The following is a 19,278-nucleotide window of genomic DNA, read 5'->3' on the forward strand; positions in this document are numbered from 1 at the left end:
TCATTGACAAGCCAGGTCTGAATCATTTTTCTGTGTTGTTAAAATGGTATGGCCTACTTCAAAGTTCCTGAATAAGAAGTTTAAGAGTGAAGCAGGAAGACGGCATTTTAACAAGATGCTGCATTGTTTTTACATTAAATTCAAGTAACCAGAGCAACAGAATTAGTAGAAAATGAAAAAAAAAGTAACAAAAAAGTAACAAATTAATATCAACATTAAGGCAGTTGATAGTGTTGGGGCAAATTGATGATGATGCCAAAAAAAAAAAATAAATCTCTACAATATTCAAAATTGTTCCAGGGCAAAGAAACATCTGGAGAGTGTTTCAATTCATATTTGAAGATATTAGAATAATCTAAGGATGAAAGCACATCAATCTTAGTTGTGACTATAGAAGAAAAATGAAAAATATAGGAAATTTATTCCAGAAATGAAAATAAAAATTTGCACTAGAAAAACTATTGAAACAATTCATCAAAGCTATGTCAAAATACCCCAATGACACACCTTCAACTTGACAGATTCAAGATAGGTTTTTGATAACAATCAACATCCATCCACTCCTGATATGACTTTTAGTAAAACATAAATATTTATTGCAATTCCAGGATCAACAATTTAACTGCTAAAGCACAGGAGGTCCTCTCTTATAAGAAGAATATACCCCACAGTGGATATTTTTCTTCAAAAAGTGCTAGTCAATGTAGTAAGACAAGAACAGTGAAATCTAAATAGAAATATTGGAGAAGATTTTCCACATGAAATGATTGTCTGCCTAGAAAACCCAAGAAATAAACCTGAAAATATATCACTACATATAAAGGAGTTCGACCTCGTAGCCATTTATAATACTAAAAACACAAGTTAAAGGTCGGAACAAAACCCTCTTAAAATAGCGACCCAAATTATAATACCCAGAAATAAGTATCACAAAGCATATGTAGGATCTACCTAAATAAAACAATAAAATATTTCTGACCAATATAAAACTATCATTAAACAATGAAAACATGTCAATAAGAAAAATACCACGTAGTAATAATTACAATACCACTTTATTCTTTTTATTAAATATAATCCAAATTCTGCTATTATATTTGGATAAATGTCACCAAATCATCCCAAATTTTATCTGGAGTATAAACACGTAAGAAAAAAAAAGTCATTTTAAGAAGTGATGAGGGCAGATATGACTTAGTATATTATTTAAAACTGTATGGTTCTGGGAAAGGTCCAGAAAGCTTTCACTAAATTGCCCTACTGGATGGAGGTAAATTCAGATAAAGTTAAATGGGAAGAGGGAGGTTAGAAGAAAGGAAGAAAGAGAGGAACAGAGGAAAAGAGGAAAGAAAGAAAGGAGGAAGGGACGGACGGAGGGTGGGAGGGAAGGAAGGAGGGAAGTCATTTGTACCTGGAAAAGGAGATACTAAGAGGCTGTTTAAAACCAATTAAAATCGTGAAGAAAATTGAGAAGGATAAACACTAAACTCTGTACTAAATCCATGAGTACTAGAGAACTGTATGGTGTTGCAGAAGGTCCCAAAATGTTTCACTAACACCGACCTCGATTCTGCTAAGAATTGTTTGTTCAATCAAATAAAAGAAAGCACCGCTTTATAATATACATGATAAATCTAAAGGACATTTTTCTGTACCTGAGAGAAGATATGAATCAAAAAGAGTTTTGCTTGTTTTTTGTTCATTTTAGCTGTAACTTAATAAGTGTTTGTATCAAGCCGTACTTCATTGTCATCCACGATTCTTGGAGACCATATTAACTGGGAGAGATCATTAGATGAATTGTTTTACTTCACATAATATTATAATTAGAAGGGAATTTGGACTTCATTTAAAGAGAGACCCCACACCATACAAAATTGTCTTTGTCTTTAGGAAAGAAATCAAAACAAAAAACCAATCATTTGCAAGCGGTTATCCGCTTTGGCACGTGTTTGAGAGATCTCCACAGTGAAGGCCATTTCAGAGTTGTTCTCCCATTTTTCTATGATTGGTTCTACGCATTAGAACATCACAGTATGAGACATCTCATTTTAATAACGATGGCAGCCTCAATATGTAAAGAAAGCTATTCTGGTACTGCTATGTCTTCATATTTAGATAAAACATTTCCAGCTCCTTAAACTTTGTCTCATATGGAATGCTTTCCCCATCCCTTGTTATTTTGAGTAAAGCGGTAGACAATCTCATTTTACTTAAAAAATGTACCTCTGTTATTAACCCATTAGTGAATTCCAGCTATTATCTGAAGAATGGACTCATAGTCTTATAAATTTTGTAATTCAAGGAAGGAAATCTACGTGGCCTTTGCTGAATTGCTTGTGTAATAGCCATATGTCCTCTCAAATTTGCTTTTGTATCCATAGCAAATTTGACTAATTTAGCCTGCTACCAGTTATTTTTTTAAAAAATGAACTGCCTTTTCATTTGATAACCAAGGGAAGCAGGCCGATAAAGAATTTCCAAGATACTAACGGAGTTTTGTCTGTCTGTGTGTGTGTACTTTTATAGCATGTGTGCATGTGTGGGTTTGTGTATTGTGTGTGGGGTGTGTGTGTATGCGCACAGTGTTCTGTAAGTAACCATCACAATTTTCATGGCTTCTTTCTGGAAAAATTAACAAGTAAAGAGAATCTTGATTTCTGACCTTTACCACCCCCACTCAATGTATAAGGGGAATGCAAAACAAAAGATGGAAAGTAAATGAGAAAATGATGAAAAGGAATGCAAAAATGTTTAGGCATGGAAATATTTTCTCTATGAATAAAAGGTAAAATTAGAGAGCTTTCAAGCCTTTTAGGAGGTATAGCAGATAAAACTTGGTTTGCAATTGATAACAAAATCCCTTTTACTCTTATGGCATAATAGACAGTTTAAAAAATACTCACAAATCTTCTTGATTCTACACCATAGGATATAGCAGTGAAATATTTATCTAATACATAAGCACCTTTATATGTTAATCCCCACCTCCCGTTTTATCTCCCATGTGTTTTGCTGCCAAAGAAACCAAAACGACAGAACAATCTAGTTTATATGGATTACATTATCAAAATCTTGTGATATTAGGAAAGTTTAAATGAAATCTTTGTTGTTTTTATAAACATTAAAATGCTTTCTTAGCTGTTTTTGTAATCCTAATTTATAACACACATACTTGAGACTAAGAAAATTTCAATTGATGATTACTAATAAGTCACCATGCACCGAACGCGATTTTCCTTTTCACTCCATAATTTGAAAATATTAATTATGCCATCATAATACAGGGAGAAAGCAAATGCATTTATTAAATCAATATTATTTTTAGACTGTTGACATCATTTTACAGTGGATTAAATATATAATGTTCTGTGTCTTAATTAATTTGTCTGGCTTCTATCTCTGGTGAGCTGAACATTCTAACTTACTGTCTGCACTCCTTTGCTGACCCACGCGTATTTTAATATGAGCCTAAATAAATAAATAAGAAGGTACAGTGTCCTATAGTGTGATGACACAAATAGAGTCAAGGTGAAGAGCTTGTTACCAGTAGGTTTTCAGGGTTAGTCCCTTAAGATTCTGATACAGCCCGTCTGGGGTGGTACTGCTCGAACTGAATATTTCAAGCATGCACTTGATTCTTACGATGTGGGCAAAAACTGGGCAAACACTGATTTAAAATTATCACAGACACATATTAAGGACTTTTGCATTATTGTTGCTTGGAGTCCTCCATACCACTCTTTACATCCATTAGCTACATATGATATTTGAACTGACTATATCACTAATACTAAAAGTAACTGCTTCTTCCCCCCCGCCCCCCCCAGAAAAAAACACAATAGTTTACTCAATTCTTATTTTTTTTTTCTTTGGTGTTACTCAAAGTATAGGATGCATTAAATCAAATAATTTACTTTTATTTTCTTATATATTAGTGTTCAGATTAATTATGTTTTTATTTTCTGTTTGCAGGGTACAAGTTGAATTCTATATGAATGAGAACACATTTAAAGAGAGACTAAAATTATTTTTTATTAAAAACCAGAGATCAAGTAAGTTGTGCATTTTATTCCCCTGTCTATGTGCCATGTGTTTGTAGGTATGTTTCCCTCAAAAGTCTCCAGCTGTGCAATCTTTTTGCAACATATCGTTTGTGGAAAGGAATACAATTGACAATCTCGTTTGCCAGGCAGCAAAATTTTAGAAAACTATAGATTTTACATCTGGTGGCGTTAAGGTTTCTTGAATATCTTTATCTCTACAAGTCCCACACCAATAAGTAGATTTCTGAGTGGGCCATCTGGATCAGTAGAAACATTCAGGAAAATATTTAAATGAGGGGCTCTCAGATTTTAACTGTGAGGGACGCCTATCTCTTAATCTGAGAAGGTTCCAGTGATTCTGACTGATCTGTATGGGGAATAATTGTCTGATTTTGTGGGGAAGAGTTCAGGGTTTCCCAATGGTGCCTATTAACAAGAAACATCTAGGGTATTCTGAAATGTCCGGATTGCTAGCACTCTTCTCTGGCGATTTAGAACCAGGACGTGTAGGGCTAAGCTCACGGTTTAACACCCCCGTGATTCTTACCATCAGACAAATTTGGGAAACACTTCAAGAGGACATGAAATGGGCAGTCACTGACTTCCTGTGCCTGTTCGAGGTTGACACGTTAGTGATCCCTGTTGCCTCCCCATAATGCCATGTGTTTTTAAAAGCCATATATAAGGAGCCGATATACAATTTTTTCATGATTATCCTTCAAATGCCAACATGGAATGGAGAGGTTCTATATTAGATTAGGGTAGCCATTGCTCTTTCTGAATTTTGACCCCCGAATCCTCTTGGGGTGATCTTAAGTAAGTTGTGCCTCTGTAGGGTTCAAAGAGAAACACTTGACGTGTGAGAAATTATCCAAATACTAACTATAGGGAATATTTCAATATTCGAGGCACACTCGTTAGCGACTCTTTAAGGTAGGTTAGCTTCAAGATTAAGGCTCAAAGAACTAATGCCTCTCTAACCTGGTTGTTGAGAATTTCCAACACAGCCCCACCAATAGATACCACATAAGGGGCCACAGCATCTGAGTAGGCCTGCTTGATTTTTAAGACTATCTCTCCAGGCCAGAGAAGATCAATGCGTTATTTGACTATTTCACCAGCAGCCAGCTTTGACTAAGTAGTCACTGGGGAGGCAAATTCTATAAAACCAGGACAATTTCATTAATAATTTAAACGTCTTTATAAAGAAGCTAACCCATAAAATGTGTGTACCTAGCATTGAAATAGAATGGCCTAGGAAACTTTGCACAATTAATAATCATTATTAGCCTTTTACTGTTAAATGTCATCTCAAGTACAACTCACATAGAACAGAGAAAAAAAAATGACGCTTCATTTCCAGATTTTATTAAGTAATCATTATAGGGAGGCCTTTCTCAAAGTTTTATTCATAATGCATGAATCAAATACTACCTGATAATTGCAGGACAGGTAATGCTTCTATTAATCAGATTTTAAGCATATTTTGCTTAATCTGAATTGTTTTTCTTCATCATTAGTATTACAGGCTGTATAAGTGTGACCTACACAGTTCTGACGGTACATGGCAGCCTTATTTCCCAGAAAAAATTTAATTTTATTGGTATTTAACCTAAAATAAAAAGAAAGGTTCAAAAAACATAAAATGTGCGTGTGTGTGTGTGTATTTCTTATCATATGCTACTACAATTTATCTCTAATTATATAATTACTAATTAAAAGTATAATATGTAATTATATACATAATTGTAATGTCTCTATAATTAAATCCACAAGATATTCTGAAGGCACAAGATTTGTAACTTATCCTCTGAAATTGTAAGCAGCTAGATTTTCTAGCTAGCTAAGATTTATTCCCAAATTCAAAGATATATAAAATGCTTAAACTTCTAAGCAGATTTGAACTAACTTGATTAAGCATGATTTTTGTGGTTTGTAATTTGTAGTCCATGAATTTTGTCAATCTCACTTCTTGTTTCAATATTCAGCTAATTAAAATTCAGCTACATAGAACTTCAGAGAGTTTAAACAAGTATAGTATTATAGTTTCTAAATAAAAATTAAGTGCGGTACTTAAAGTTGACATTTTTGACAATTCTTTCTAGTCTTTTGTGAACTAAGTTCAAATAAAAATCAAATTTCTGTTATTTGTTTAAAGGTCTAAGAATACGTCTGTTCAATTTTTCTCTCAAATTATTAAGCTGCTTATTATACATAATCCGAGTACTACTAGAAAACCCTTCACAAGGAGATGAATGGTAAGGTATTTTTGTCTGACCCTCAACAATATTCTGTGACTACTTTGAATTGCATTATAATTTTAAAGGTTGTTACATAGAATTAATTTTTTCCTAGGACATTTTGGTGTTTGTTGCAATTAAATTCATCTGCCTGTCATGTAATAAGTGAATATAATCCTTATAGGTTGGTTCTCTTTAAACATCTCTTCTCGTATTCTTTTTCTATTCCCCTAATGCTAATACTGGACACCTACTCTTAACAGTTTCTATTGCTACTCAAAATACTCTAAGTCATTGTTTAATATGGGTCAGCCTCCTTAAACATCCAATAACTTTCTGTTCTTTATTTACTTATATTCCCCCAAAGGCTTATTCTACTGTATTCTAGCTTTGAAAGTCTTTTCAGTTACGCTCTATTTGGTAACCTTGAGTAGAAACACCCCAACTTCGCTACATGATTATGTCAGGTCTCAAAGCTACATCGTGTAGTTCTTGACCTTCTTTGAGCTAAATGACTTATTGATTTGACTGATTTTTTTACTCATTATCATGTTGCTTTTATTAAGTTGCCTTGCTGTGTGTTTATGGTCTTTCCTTTTTACCCTCTATCCTTGGCTACTGGGTGTACAATGTCACGAATAATTTTTTATCTCATTATCACTCCAGGCCCCTGTCCAGCCTATGACGTTTAAAATAATTTCAAAGCAGAAGACAAATTTCATCGATAACTTCTGTACAATTATTTTTTCATGTGGAGGTTTGCCCTCAGAAAATTCAAAAAAATAAAAAAAGATCAAAGTGAAATGAGGAAAGTGAGGACGCCATATGCGTTTCAACGAACAAGTTCTTCCCCCACCCATTATGCTGCAGTCACACTGGCCTCTCTTCTATTCCTGGATCCGAACTAGATGCAGGGCTGGCTCAGGGCCTTCACACCTGCCCTTCCCTCTGGAATTCTCTTCCAAGCAGATAACAGAAGGCACACTTCCTCAGATCTTTACTCAAAATACTCTTTCAGTGAAGCCTAACATCCTGTTTAAACATTCTGTTTAAAACTGTAATTTCTTCATAAAACTCTCTTGAATACTTTTTTTTCCTTTCCCCTTCTAATTTGCTATTGCCTTTCTCTCTTTTACATGTTACACCTATTTTACTTGTTTATTTTGTGTATTCCATGTTGTTTGCACTGGCTTTTCCATGGGGGCATCGACTGTTGAAATCCTTAGAGCCTGGCACACACTGAGCCCTCAGTAGTTATTTATTAAATGAGTGAGTGAGTGACTCAGTGAGTACATGAAAGCCCTTTATAATCTGACCTTGGCTTCCCTTCCCTCCCCAGCCACCTACTCCAGCCATGCTGACGTCCGGGAAGCAGGGCGCACAGACTCTGCTCTCCACTGTCTCCAAGCCACGGAGCATTCTGCTCCCTCATCTAGGACCTCTGTCTTCCACCTCTGCCCCTCATTACACACGGTTTTTCTTAAACTAGCTTTAGGACACCTAGACCTTCCTTCAGGAGAGCAATTTTTGAGATAACAGTTAATCTGAAATTCTTACCTGACGTCATGACCTGTAGCCCAGTGCCACTCTGGGTTGGGAGTGGCTTTTGGGTATTCTGGGAGCACCCCCTAAATACTTCTGTCACACACTTAACACTTTGACATTGCTTTTACTACAATTCATCCTTGAATAACACAGGGGTTAGGGGCACTGACCCCCACCCCTGCATAGTCCATGTAGATAACTTGTGACTACCCCAAAACTTAACTACTAACAGCCTACTGTTGACTGGAAGACTTACCGATGATGTAAACAGTTGATTAACACATATTTTCTATGCTCTATGTGTTTTATACTGTATTCTGACAATAAAGCTAAAGAAAATGTTACTAAGAAAATTATAAGTTAGAGAAAATACATTTCCAGTATTCATTGAAAACAAAATCCATGTATAAATGGACCTGCACAGTTCAAATGGGTGTAGGTCAAGGGTCAGCTATAATGATTGCTCTGTTCTCTCTATACCTCCCCAAGGGCAAAGGCCACATGACATCTGCCTCTAGCTGTCAGACTTAGCATAGGACTAGGTGGGTCATGGAATGTTCCTGAATGAATGGAGTTATGCCCAACAGTAGTTATGCCCAACAGTACTCTCGATGGCATTGTCCCCTCGAGATGACTAACAACCTAGTCATGTTCATGTATATTCCACTTACTACATTTTTTGCCTAGGTGTTATAAAAAATGGTTCACATTACAAATCCTTCTAAAAACGTATCAGAATTGTTTCAAAAACTTGAAGATTTATTCATAGCATGTACATTCAAGACACCTGAAAATCATAAGCTGAGGTCATGAAAGATTCCTTCGAAGGGTAAAAGGGCATTGGCGGGTGACAGCAGAGTGAAATTGTATTATTGGAAAACATTAAGAGGAACAAAGTTTCCTACAATTAACTTCTATGCCATATTACTAAGAATATTCAGCCATAATTACAGAGGATATACATTTGGAAAATCAGATTACTGCAATTAGCCAACAACCACAATAACTCATGGCTCCATTTTGAATATAATGACCTGTTTAGCTCCCATTGTCCACGCAGTTGTGGCTAATGAAAAACAGAAGTGGTCTTTATGGGCACAGGCTCTATTTTAAAATAATGAGCCTAATTCAGCAAGGAGATTTATTTAATTAGAGCTTCTGACATAATAAAGCTGCAGATATTTTGTGCTGCTTTGCTTTATTTTTAAGTCCCTTCAGGAGTCAAAACTGTTATGAAAATGTTGCAAACATGGACAGATTGAAGGCTATGAAAGGAATTTTATTGTTAATGTATGAAATGGCACCAATGACAAACTCAGATGTACACACAGTTTGTAGTCAGTGATTTAGGGGCATTAGCAAAGGAAACTACACCCCCAGTGTGTAGTTTATGAATTTCATCGAGAGATGAACCATCAGTGTTGACTCATGCTTCCTGGTGCTTAGCTCTTCACCACGTGTCAAAACTCTTACATCCTTTTCCACTTTAAAATTGTTGAGTGATTACTAGTTATTCACATCAAGTGACAGACACATAAATGTGCCTATATTTTGTGCTATTTGGGTTTGCATTTAAAGTCAGTGTCTAACATGGCAATACATGCATTCAGGTGACATACAAATTTTAAAGATTATTTCTTCTTTAGAGTAACAACTACTAAAAGAAGAAATAAAATTTTGACATCTTCTAAATGTTTGATGACCAATAGCAATGAATGTCATGTAGACCTTTTATTCTATCATGTATGTCGGTCACAGGAGAGATTAAAACAGTATCCAACAAACAACAAGTGTTGGCGAAGATGTGGAGAAAAGGCATCTCTCATGCACTAATGGTGGGATTGCAGATTGGTGCAGCCACTGTGGAAAACAGCGTGAAGGTCAAAAAATTAAAGATGGAATTACCTTATGACCCAGCAATTCCTCTCCTGGGTATTTGTCCAAAGAAATCCAAAACGCTAATCCAAAATAATATATGTACCCCTATGTTTATTGCAGCACTATTCACAATAGCCAAGATATGGAAACAACCAAAATGCCCATCAATAGATGACTGGATAAAGAAATTGTGGTACATTTATAAAACGGAGTATTACTAGGCCATAAAAGAGAATGATATCTTACCATTTGCAATAACATGGATGGACCTAGAGCACAGTATGCTAAGTGAAATAAGTCAGATGGAGAAAGAAAAATACCATATGATCTCACTTATATGTGCAATCTAAAGAGCAGAACAAATGAGCAAACAAAACAGAAATAGACTCAGAGATATAGCGGAAAAAACTGATGGTTACTAGATGGGAGGGGGGAAGAAATGGGGAAGAAAGTAACGGGATTAGAAAGTACACAGTGGTAGTCACAGTATAGCTACGGGTACGTGAAATACAGTATGGGGAATATAGTCAATAACATTGTAAAGATTATGTAGGGTGTCAGATGGGCACTGGACTTATCAGGGGGACCACGTCATAGACTGTGTAGATGCCTGACCACTGTGCTGTACACCTGAAGCTGAAGTAGAATAATGTTGAATGCCAACTGTAATTAAATATATATGGTTTGTTTGTTTGCTTACCAGAATCTAATGCTGGTGTCCCTAGTCAGTTTCCTAGACCTTTTCTCCATATAGTGATTCACACACACACACACACACACACACACACACACACGCACACACACTATAACATGGAAACTACAGTATTATATATGCAAGCCATTTTCATTTTGTGGCTGTGTGTTGGCCACGAGACTGAAATGTCCTTTGCAGTCAACTTTCAGAAAGGTACAGAACATAGACCGGAGACAGATACTTAAAACTATTGGTCAACAGACGTCGCCTGCCTTCCACTTGTGTCCCATATCAGATCTCAAGTGAGCATCTGTTCATCCTCATACCTTCACACAAAGGCATGGACACGTAGCCTTTGGCTGGAGAGTGGCTGTGTACATTTCACTCTACGCCAGAAAAGGCCAATGACTGTGCATAGAGAGCCTCTCTGCCTCAGCCAACCTATGTCTGATGGAAAGACCCTCAAAGCCCATCCTCGCAAACAGTCAGCATTTAGCCCTCTGCACAGCACCTTGACACTTGCTTGTCTAGCTTGGTATGAAGTATGACCAGGGTTTTAAAGGGATTCAGTTATCGAAACATCTTCCTAACATATTGTCAAAAGTCTACCATGCTTTGGGATCCCGGTCACCTTGGTTTTGCACACATACTCCTTTTGGTGTGTCCTTGAGATGTGAACCCAGTAGCACACCTAGAACTCAGTTCTCAATATTTGTTATGGTTAGGAGCGTTTGATGACTTACATCCCAGGTTTAGGCTATTACACTTTGGTTAATACAATACAAGCCTGCATTTGTTTTGTTTTATTTTAGAGAGCTACCAATCTGAGTTCATCTGGAGTTTGCGACTCACATGTCCTTCCCCATGCATTCTGCCCTCCATGCTGACCCTATTACTTCCATGTGTTTACCAAATGTTTTATTCTTCTGGCCGACATATTCACCCGCTGACCTCCATCTCAGCTGCTGAAGCTGATTTGACATTTTCAGCAGCTCTTTTCTCAGCCAGAGGAGAGGCCATAAATAAGTTTGTTGTTAAAAGTGGCTGAGGCTACATGTCATTAACTTCCCATGTGTTACTTCTGCTGTGATTCTCGTTGTTGGATATGGCTCTTCCAGTTCTCCTAATAATGAGGCTTCAAATGTGAATTCTGTCTATCGTCCTAGCTTAGGTCAGAAAAAAACGAATGATACAAATTTTAGTGTATGTCTGCTTTTGTTTTTTTCATTTTTATGTTTTTATAATTCAAAAAAAAGAAATTTATTTTTTATTTTTTTGTAAATGGTTTATGATTATTACAACATAAACACATATGGCAAGAACAAGAAGTAAAAATTACTTAAAAGCTCCACACGTGTAGAAAAGTGCTTTTTGAGGACCAGTCTTCTGCAAATTCTCTCTCTCTATGCACACATACATATAACCCACTCATACTGATATAGGCAGGACGATATTACATACACCGTTTTTATCAATGTATGTAGTATTGTCCTATCTGTATGTATTTTATCTTTTTTCTCACATATGGTATTTTTGCTGTTGTTGATGAGGCTATTTTATTTCTTTTGTTGCTAGGTATTCAGGTAGATTCCAGTTACTTTCCTGATATAAATAATGCAGCAATAAATATCCATGTAAGGTTTTCTTTCCTCCTAGTGCTTTTTGCCTGTGGGATTGAAGCTTCATTTGCAATTAGGGTCTGGATTCTCGCTTCAGTTTCACCCCTATTTGTTTTGGTCATTAAGCAGGAACGTGGAAATCAGCTCCCAAATTCTTTTTCCATGATAAATCCATTTTCTGAAGGCGAGTTTGGGCACTAGCTTTTTATTACAATTTATACAGTTTCCTTCTATGTATTTATCCAATTTAGTGCTTTGTAGTAAATGGCTGAAAAGGGGACTTGCATAGGAGATCTCACTTCACATTGAAATTTATATATTTGAAGTTTGTAGAAATGTCTTTTAAGAGTTATGAAACCTATTCCACATCACATAGCCTTGTTCAAAAAAACATCTCTTCTCCATGGTCTTATTTCAATTTAAATATGCTGATATTTCAAGAACTCTAAAAAATAACACCCCAGACCAAACACAATACCTGTCTGTTGATATAACTAGCTCTTAGAAAATCCATGAAGTAAAAAGTACCAATTTTCTCTGAAAGTGCTGACAAACTTATTTTTAGTAATTCATTTATAATTTTGCACATATTGTCATGCTTTTCACTATTTAGTAGTTTTTGTAGCATACCACTTTTCTATCTACAAAGACTGTATCTATCCCTCTACCCTTTACATACCTGGTTTTGGTCTGATTTCCCCAACGTCACTGAGAATATGAGGTGTGCTTTGCAAAGGGAAGTGTTGCTTAACTCATTGCCAGGTTTCTGCCTTTACTGGACTCTTCCATTTGCTTATATTGATGCCTAGCCTACTGTCCCCCAGCACTCAGAAACACACTGGGATTTCTACAGTGAGTAAAACAGACACACTAGTCCATTTTGTGGAACCTGCAGTTTAGTGAGGAAACATCTAGTAAAGAAATACATTCACAAATAAATATAAAGATACAACCGAGATGAGTGGCAGGAGAGGTAGAGTGAATGACATCCCTTAAGAGTTGCCTACTTGGCCCAGTGGAAGCCTCAGAGAAGGTTTCCCTGGCGGAGGGTTGAACTGAGAGCTCTAGGATGAGGGAAGAGAGTGGCAAAGGGGCCGTGATGGGAGGGAGCCTGTCACAGGGGAGGAAGTCTACGAATGGCGTGCTAAGAGTTTTGGTTTTTATCTCCAAGTGCAGTGTCGATATACAGTGTGGCAATGTGCGCAAAAACAAGTTTACAAAGAATTGGTGTGGTCACACCAATGCTTGCAATTTGGAGGAATGGTGTGGAAGGCAGAAGGAAGTATAGGGTCCCTGATGGAAGGCTTTTGTAAGAGTCCCCAACCTTTCTTCCCCAAGGTGCAGAAAACGGTAGTTTCCATCAAGATGGTTGTGCTAGTGGAGATGAAGAGAGGTTGATAAATTCAACAGAGAGTTGACGGGAAGAAGATTCGAAAAGCTTTGGTGACTCATGTATTACACATTTCAAATACAGGAGAGGAAAATAACTGAGACGATGCCCAAGTTTGCGGGTAACCAAACACAGGAGAATTTGGTGCCATTTACTGAGATGTGAAAAAGTAACAGGACCAGTTCTATTGTGTCACAGGTTTGTTTTGGAGCAAGTGAAGATGTCAGGTACTCAGGTACATGTGACACTGAAATTATAGGGTACTTGAGTTTCTTTGACTAGTCTTAAAGTTTTATAATTCTTTTTAAAACAAAAATTTTAAAGAGTTTATGGCTCTGTGTTATTATATAATATTTTACAAAAAAGAAAATGACTTAAAGATTTAAAAATACACTTAATATGTTATGGAAGGGGTCTCATTTCATAACTCTAAAGAGTGAGTGGGTTTTGCTAGCTTTTGTGGTTTTTATTTGCATTTTCCAGGCAGTATAATATACCTATTTTAATCTTTTCCCAAGTGGAACATTATAACTAGAGGGGCACTAGAAGTTTTTAATGTCCTTTGCAGACAATTTTTAACATCAAAGATGAAATGACTGTTATGAGATGTTTATGGACAGAGACTCCCTGTCCTGTATAATGTCGAAAGCTAAGCTTTTGGGTGGCATGTTAAATATTTCATAAAAATCCAAATCTGAAATACTAATGTGCTCTGTAATCTGAGTTACTGACTTTAGTCAGATGGTTTCTACTGTTGCATTCGTATTGCCAAAATATTAACATATTTAAAATGAACCGAATGTTAGAATTTATAGAAGACCCTTAACCAACTTTTCGGTGGAGAAGGAGACTAGGAAAGGGTTTGAGGTTTTTCTACCCTGTCATAATCACTCTTTAAATAGGGCTCATTATCTGTTCTTTTATTAACACGAGGCTGAAATGAGTATTAGCAAAAAGTAGTCTGCATATGGTTATAGGAAGGTTTTCTAATTTTAATTTTGACATTTCATTGTCTTTGCATGTTTGCATTGTTTAAATATTTCCAACTTCAATCAGAATTGAGAAATGAATGCATTTCCTGCATTTTGAAAAACTAACCTGTTCTTATTCTTTTCATAGGTCTCATATCATTTGGGTGAACAGAAGTGTACCTTTATGGGGCCTCCAGGTTACGTACTATTTTGTTGTATCCCTATATTTCTGGATTTATTCGTATTTCCCAGAGAAATACCATTGGAGAGAAACTGTTGATCTTCACAATATCTGTTTTATTGCTTAATTAATCTTGATGCCCATCTTAGACTAACACTTCTTTTCCCTTCTTCACATTTGCTTGAGCCCTTCTGTCTATCTTTTGAGAATTTCCTTGTGAGGTGTTAGCCTGCAGAGAGCTTTTGAGGGTGCAGAGAAAACCAGTGTCTCAGGTGCTGCAAGTTCCCTAACCTACATTAGGCATTCCTATTATACAATCCTTGAAAAATTAATCAAAAGCCCATACTCAGGTTGCTTTTTTACCTATGTCCTCAATGTCTGGAACACGTTAGAATCTCAATAACTAATCATTAAATGAATAAATGAATGAATGGCTCGGATTACGAATAGCAAGAGCTTGCTCCCCGGGCGGATGATTTGTAAATAAAACAAGAAGTATGCTCTGGAATAAGGAAGTCCTGCAGAAAAAGTAAGAAAATAGGAGAAAGAACAAATAGCATGTCTGAATTACATTGTTGACATGTTCCCTAGAGCCCTCTGCATCTCGTCCTGGTTCCTTTTTCTATTCAATTTCATGCCAGCAAACTTCTTAAAAGTTCTCATCTCCTTGACTCCTGTCTCCCTCCTACAAATACTTTTCATTTTCAAAAGTGAAAATGTTTCTGAGAGTTACTAACATAATAAAAGTTTAGAGATGACAAGACTGAATCTGGAAGGCACGGAATGACTCACTGTTTATAAACAACCTTTAAAATACTTTGAAATTGTATGTTTGGTTTGTCTTTTAAAGTCATGATGACTCTGAAGTCTGTACATTTTATATATAATAATGAATCATTTCAATTAAGTATGCACTGTGATCCTAACTAGGAAATCAAGTTTTCAGTAGGGATATTTCCTACTGTGTTGCAGTTAAGCTGTGTTTTACGTTCTTTTCCACTGACGTTCATTGCAATATTATTAATTTACAAGTACCCCTTTTCAAATATTTCTGCATTCACTAAAAATGCAGTCTTTTAATCTCTGAGCTAGATTCCTAAAGTATCCTCCGGTGAGGTGCTCATTTAGAGTAAGTTAGTATTTTTATGAATAGTCATACATGGCCTTGAAATAGAAGTTGATCTATACCAATCGCTTTTATCGACAGTGATATTTTAAAATAATAATCGTACTCATTTCCAAATAGGATTTTGAGTAACTCATGCTAAAAATGTTGTAGAGATCATTTCACAATGAGCAAGTACCTCTAGGACAAAGCACGGTGATTAGCAGTGAACTGTGAAAAAAATCTAAGACGTGTGAATTCCATAGCATGACAATTTTGTATCATGGCTAGTGGATGCACTTTGGAACGTATTTTACTTATATCGCCATGTATTTATATGTCGTTTATTGTCTTCATGTTTTAAAATTCACTTAAGTCAAAGTTTTTGTTGTAACAGGAGTCAAAATGCAAGACTCCAGGGTATCTACCTCTCTTAATGGAGATGGTCGTTAGCCTCAGAGGCCTAGAACAAATGCGTTTGCTATATGAGTCATTCTTGCTTATGTTTGCTTATTGTGATTCCATCCATCTCTCCTCAAGTGCTGAGAGGATACATGTGGGTATCCTTTCTAGATACTTCTTCTGTTGCAGTCGTAGCTTTTTGGTAGTTCAGCAGTGGACACTGTACATATGACAGAGAATACAGAGAACGATGGAAGCTTGCCTTGGAGGAGGCAGGACTGGTACTTCCAGCTGCAGAAGGGGAACTGGTTTATGAAGTTCATTCAAATAAAATCTGAAAGCATCTTGAAGTGGACCGTTTTGGTTAGTGTTCAAAACTGTGGCAGTTTCATTCCGTTTGGGGGGGGAGTGTGATAGGATGGACCATGTTACTCAACTCGAAGCCCGGATTCTTTTGTCTGAAGGGAACTGCTGTTTTTGGTGAATGTACTGGAGATGGCAGTGGTGATGCTGGCCCAGGGTGTTATTTCCAGTGAGGCAGTCGTGTGTGATTGTGTATTAGGAATACACACAAAAGGACCTGTTTATTCCATATCACACAAACTCCAGCCAGTCTGACTACTCTAATGCCACATTTCTATTTATGATAATAAATAAGAAAATACTAAGGAGAATTAGAAATTACAAAAGCTAAGCTGTAATACGGGGACGGCCTGCAGCTTGTCACCTGTGTATAGAAGTTAAAGTGCCACATAAATCTCCTATGTCACATATGTATACATCACATAAATACATATGGATATATACATATATACATACCTATATGTGAATACATTTATACATTAACTTTTATAAATTATCACAATCATGAATATAATATACATATATATTATAAATAATATATACTAGTATAACCATGACTATATCTTAAGTTTATTGCATTTTCTCATTAAGGTACAATTTATATTTTAGGTTTTAGTGGCCTTGATAAGTCTATTTGAAACAATACTACTTGGTTATCTCAGTTATAAGGTAAGCTGTTTTCATTACAACTTTTCTGTGGATGGAACACATTACTAGTGTTTTCTAGCATTCCTCTATTTGTAATTCGTACTCTGGGGATAAAGCAAGTTCTTCTTAAACCACTTTAATTATTTTGGACCTCTCTAGTATGTGATAAAAAACGGCAGTAATATAGTAATGTTTTCCTTGGTGGCTTCAAAACACTTCACTAATTCCTGTGGGTTAACTTATGCATTATACACACGTTTATATGAGCCAATCAAATGGAATGGTCTGGCTTTTTATTGTTCTCAACCTCTTTTCCTAATCTGAACAAAATACATGGAGGGAGAAAAAACCTGTCTATTAGGAATCATTTTAATGAATTCCACTATTTTTTGGCAAAGCGTTGTTTGGCTACTACAAATGTAACAAGTATTCATTGAGCCCCTTTCTGATGAAAAGCTCCAAATTGTGCATTGTTCCTTTTTTCAGCGAGTTTACAATCTAGAAATGGGGCTAGATAGGAACAAAAAATGTATACGGATAGTAATAGAAGGCGGAATAACAGGTACTTTCAGTGAGGTGCAAATTAAGTCCCATGGTGGGGGGAGGGTTCATAGAGGGAGGTCAGAATCTGAATGACTGCAACATGGCAGTAAAATTAAGAAAAACTGCAGCAAGAAAAAAATTCAGTTTGGGGTTGAGATATAGGGAAAAATGGATGTGGTTGCAGAAATGATGAATCTGAGGTGATTGTGGCTGGACAGGTAGACACGACATGCAGACAGCAGAGAATGAGGGTGTACAATTTGCAGGACAGAGGGGTTTATTAGGATGTGGCAGTCCTGTTCACAGACATGAAGAAGCGTCCCTTAAGTATGGGGTCATGACGTAGGAGAAGCTAGGGCTCCTGTAGATGGAGACGCTTATATTGTGGTTGATGGAAGAAAAATATGCAATCAGGGAAGACAGAAGCCTGGAGAAGGAGGGTGGGAAATAAATCACCAGGGCAGCTGTCACATCCATCACTCCTTTTCAGCTGCCAGGTTCGACACGTAGTGTATTGACAAGTGTACGCAGGTTATGTTTTTGGTGAACTCTTTGTCTAGCGTATCAATTCCTTTCTCACTTTCTTAAAACATAGGGTTTTGAAAATAACAGTCCTTTGGCTACTTTTTAATCCTAAATTTAGAGCAAGTTTAATCCTAGATTGAGCCTTCGTGAGTGTAAAGCCTTTAAGATGATCGTATGTGTTATTCAGTAGGGTCTATACCTGGTTCCCAGAAACAGGTACCTGGGTCTTAAAACCTGCATGATCGCGACTTGCTTGCCTCTCTGCTGTCTCCTCATTATTAGAAGTCTGAGGCATGAGTGGAATATAGTCTGTGTCTGAGCCAAGCTCTCTAACTGCTCCCTGGAGCCCTCTCACTTAGCTTGAGGTGACGGCAGCAGCACCATGCACCTCGGACATCTGCCCACAGATGAGTTCTCATTGCTCCCCTTTCTTCCCCCTGCTCCCTGTTCCACCCCTTCCTACGGAGCCTGGAGAGGGGGGACGAACTGTGCTGATGAAACCTATGACTTAACAATTGCGCACAGAGACAATAGGCAGCCTAGAGCCTTGCTTTGTCATGCGGAGGAATGTGACATCACCGTCAAGCTTCAGGCCTTTGGGACCTCCAAGAAAATCAAGAAAAATCCCCAAGTCGGTAGCCAGTGTTATAAAAATATTTGGAAATGACAGGGAACCAGATTTCATATTGCTTCTTCATTCATAGCTCCCTTCGTGGAAGTTAAGCTGCTTTAGGGAGTTCTGAGTTCGTTTTCAGTGGACACCATTCGAGACAGTTTCAGTGATGAGCTATGAATATCAGGGTTTGCCTTAGTGTGTGTGTGTGTGTGTGTGTGTGTGTGTGTGTGTGTGTGTAGTTTGTGAAGCTGTACAGGGTTACACAGTCAGAAGTGCTTGATGTAATGTGCTGATGTCACCTTGGAACTGTTAACAATTGGGTAATAAGAGGCCCAGATAGAACTCTTAGTTCTATGCATTTTGGTTGCGCCTGGGATGCCATGAATTATGTAGCCAGTCCTGGTTAATATTGTTTTACTATGTGGGTTGGGAGATTAGAATCCAGTTGATTGAAACACCCCTTCCTTTATGTTTTCTTAATGTAGAAACAATGTTAATATGTGTGAACACTG

General features: G+C 36.9%; 1 protein-coding gene across 9 annotated transcripts in view; it reads left to right on the forward strand.

The window, feature by feature from the left end:
- KCNT2 (potassium sodium-activated channel subfamily T member 2) overlaps positions 1 to 19,278 on the forward strand; it is a 230,867-nt gene that overhangs the window by 64,958 nt on the left and 146,631 nt on the right. For 6 of the 9 annotated variants that reach the window (XR_013992629.1, XR_013992630.1, XR_013992631.1 and 3 more), the window contains exons 2-5: positions 3,976 to 4,055; positions 6,205 to 6,304; positions 14,532 to 14,580; positions 17,044 to 17,103. The exons of 1 other annotated variant lie outside the window; for it this stretch is intronic. Coding sequence is in view for 5 of the 8 variants with exons in the window: in XM_081038922.1 (XP_080895048.1) it covers positions 3,976 to 4,055; positions 6,205 to 6,304; positions 14,532 to 14,580; positions 17,044 to 17,103 (289 nt within the window). In the remaining 3 variants the exon portion in view is untranslated. 2 more of the 9 variants (XM_081038925.1, XM_081038926.1) reach the window with 1 other exon arrangement.

Source organism: Rhinolophus hipposideros (assembly GCF_964194185.1).
Source record: "Rhinolophus hipposideros genome assembly, chromosome: 26".
Classification (NCBI taxonomy): Eukaryota; Metazoa; Chordata; class Mammalia; order Chiroptera; family Rhinolophidae; genus Rhinolophus; species Rhinolophus hipposideros.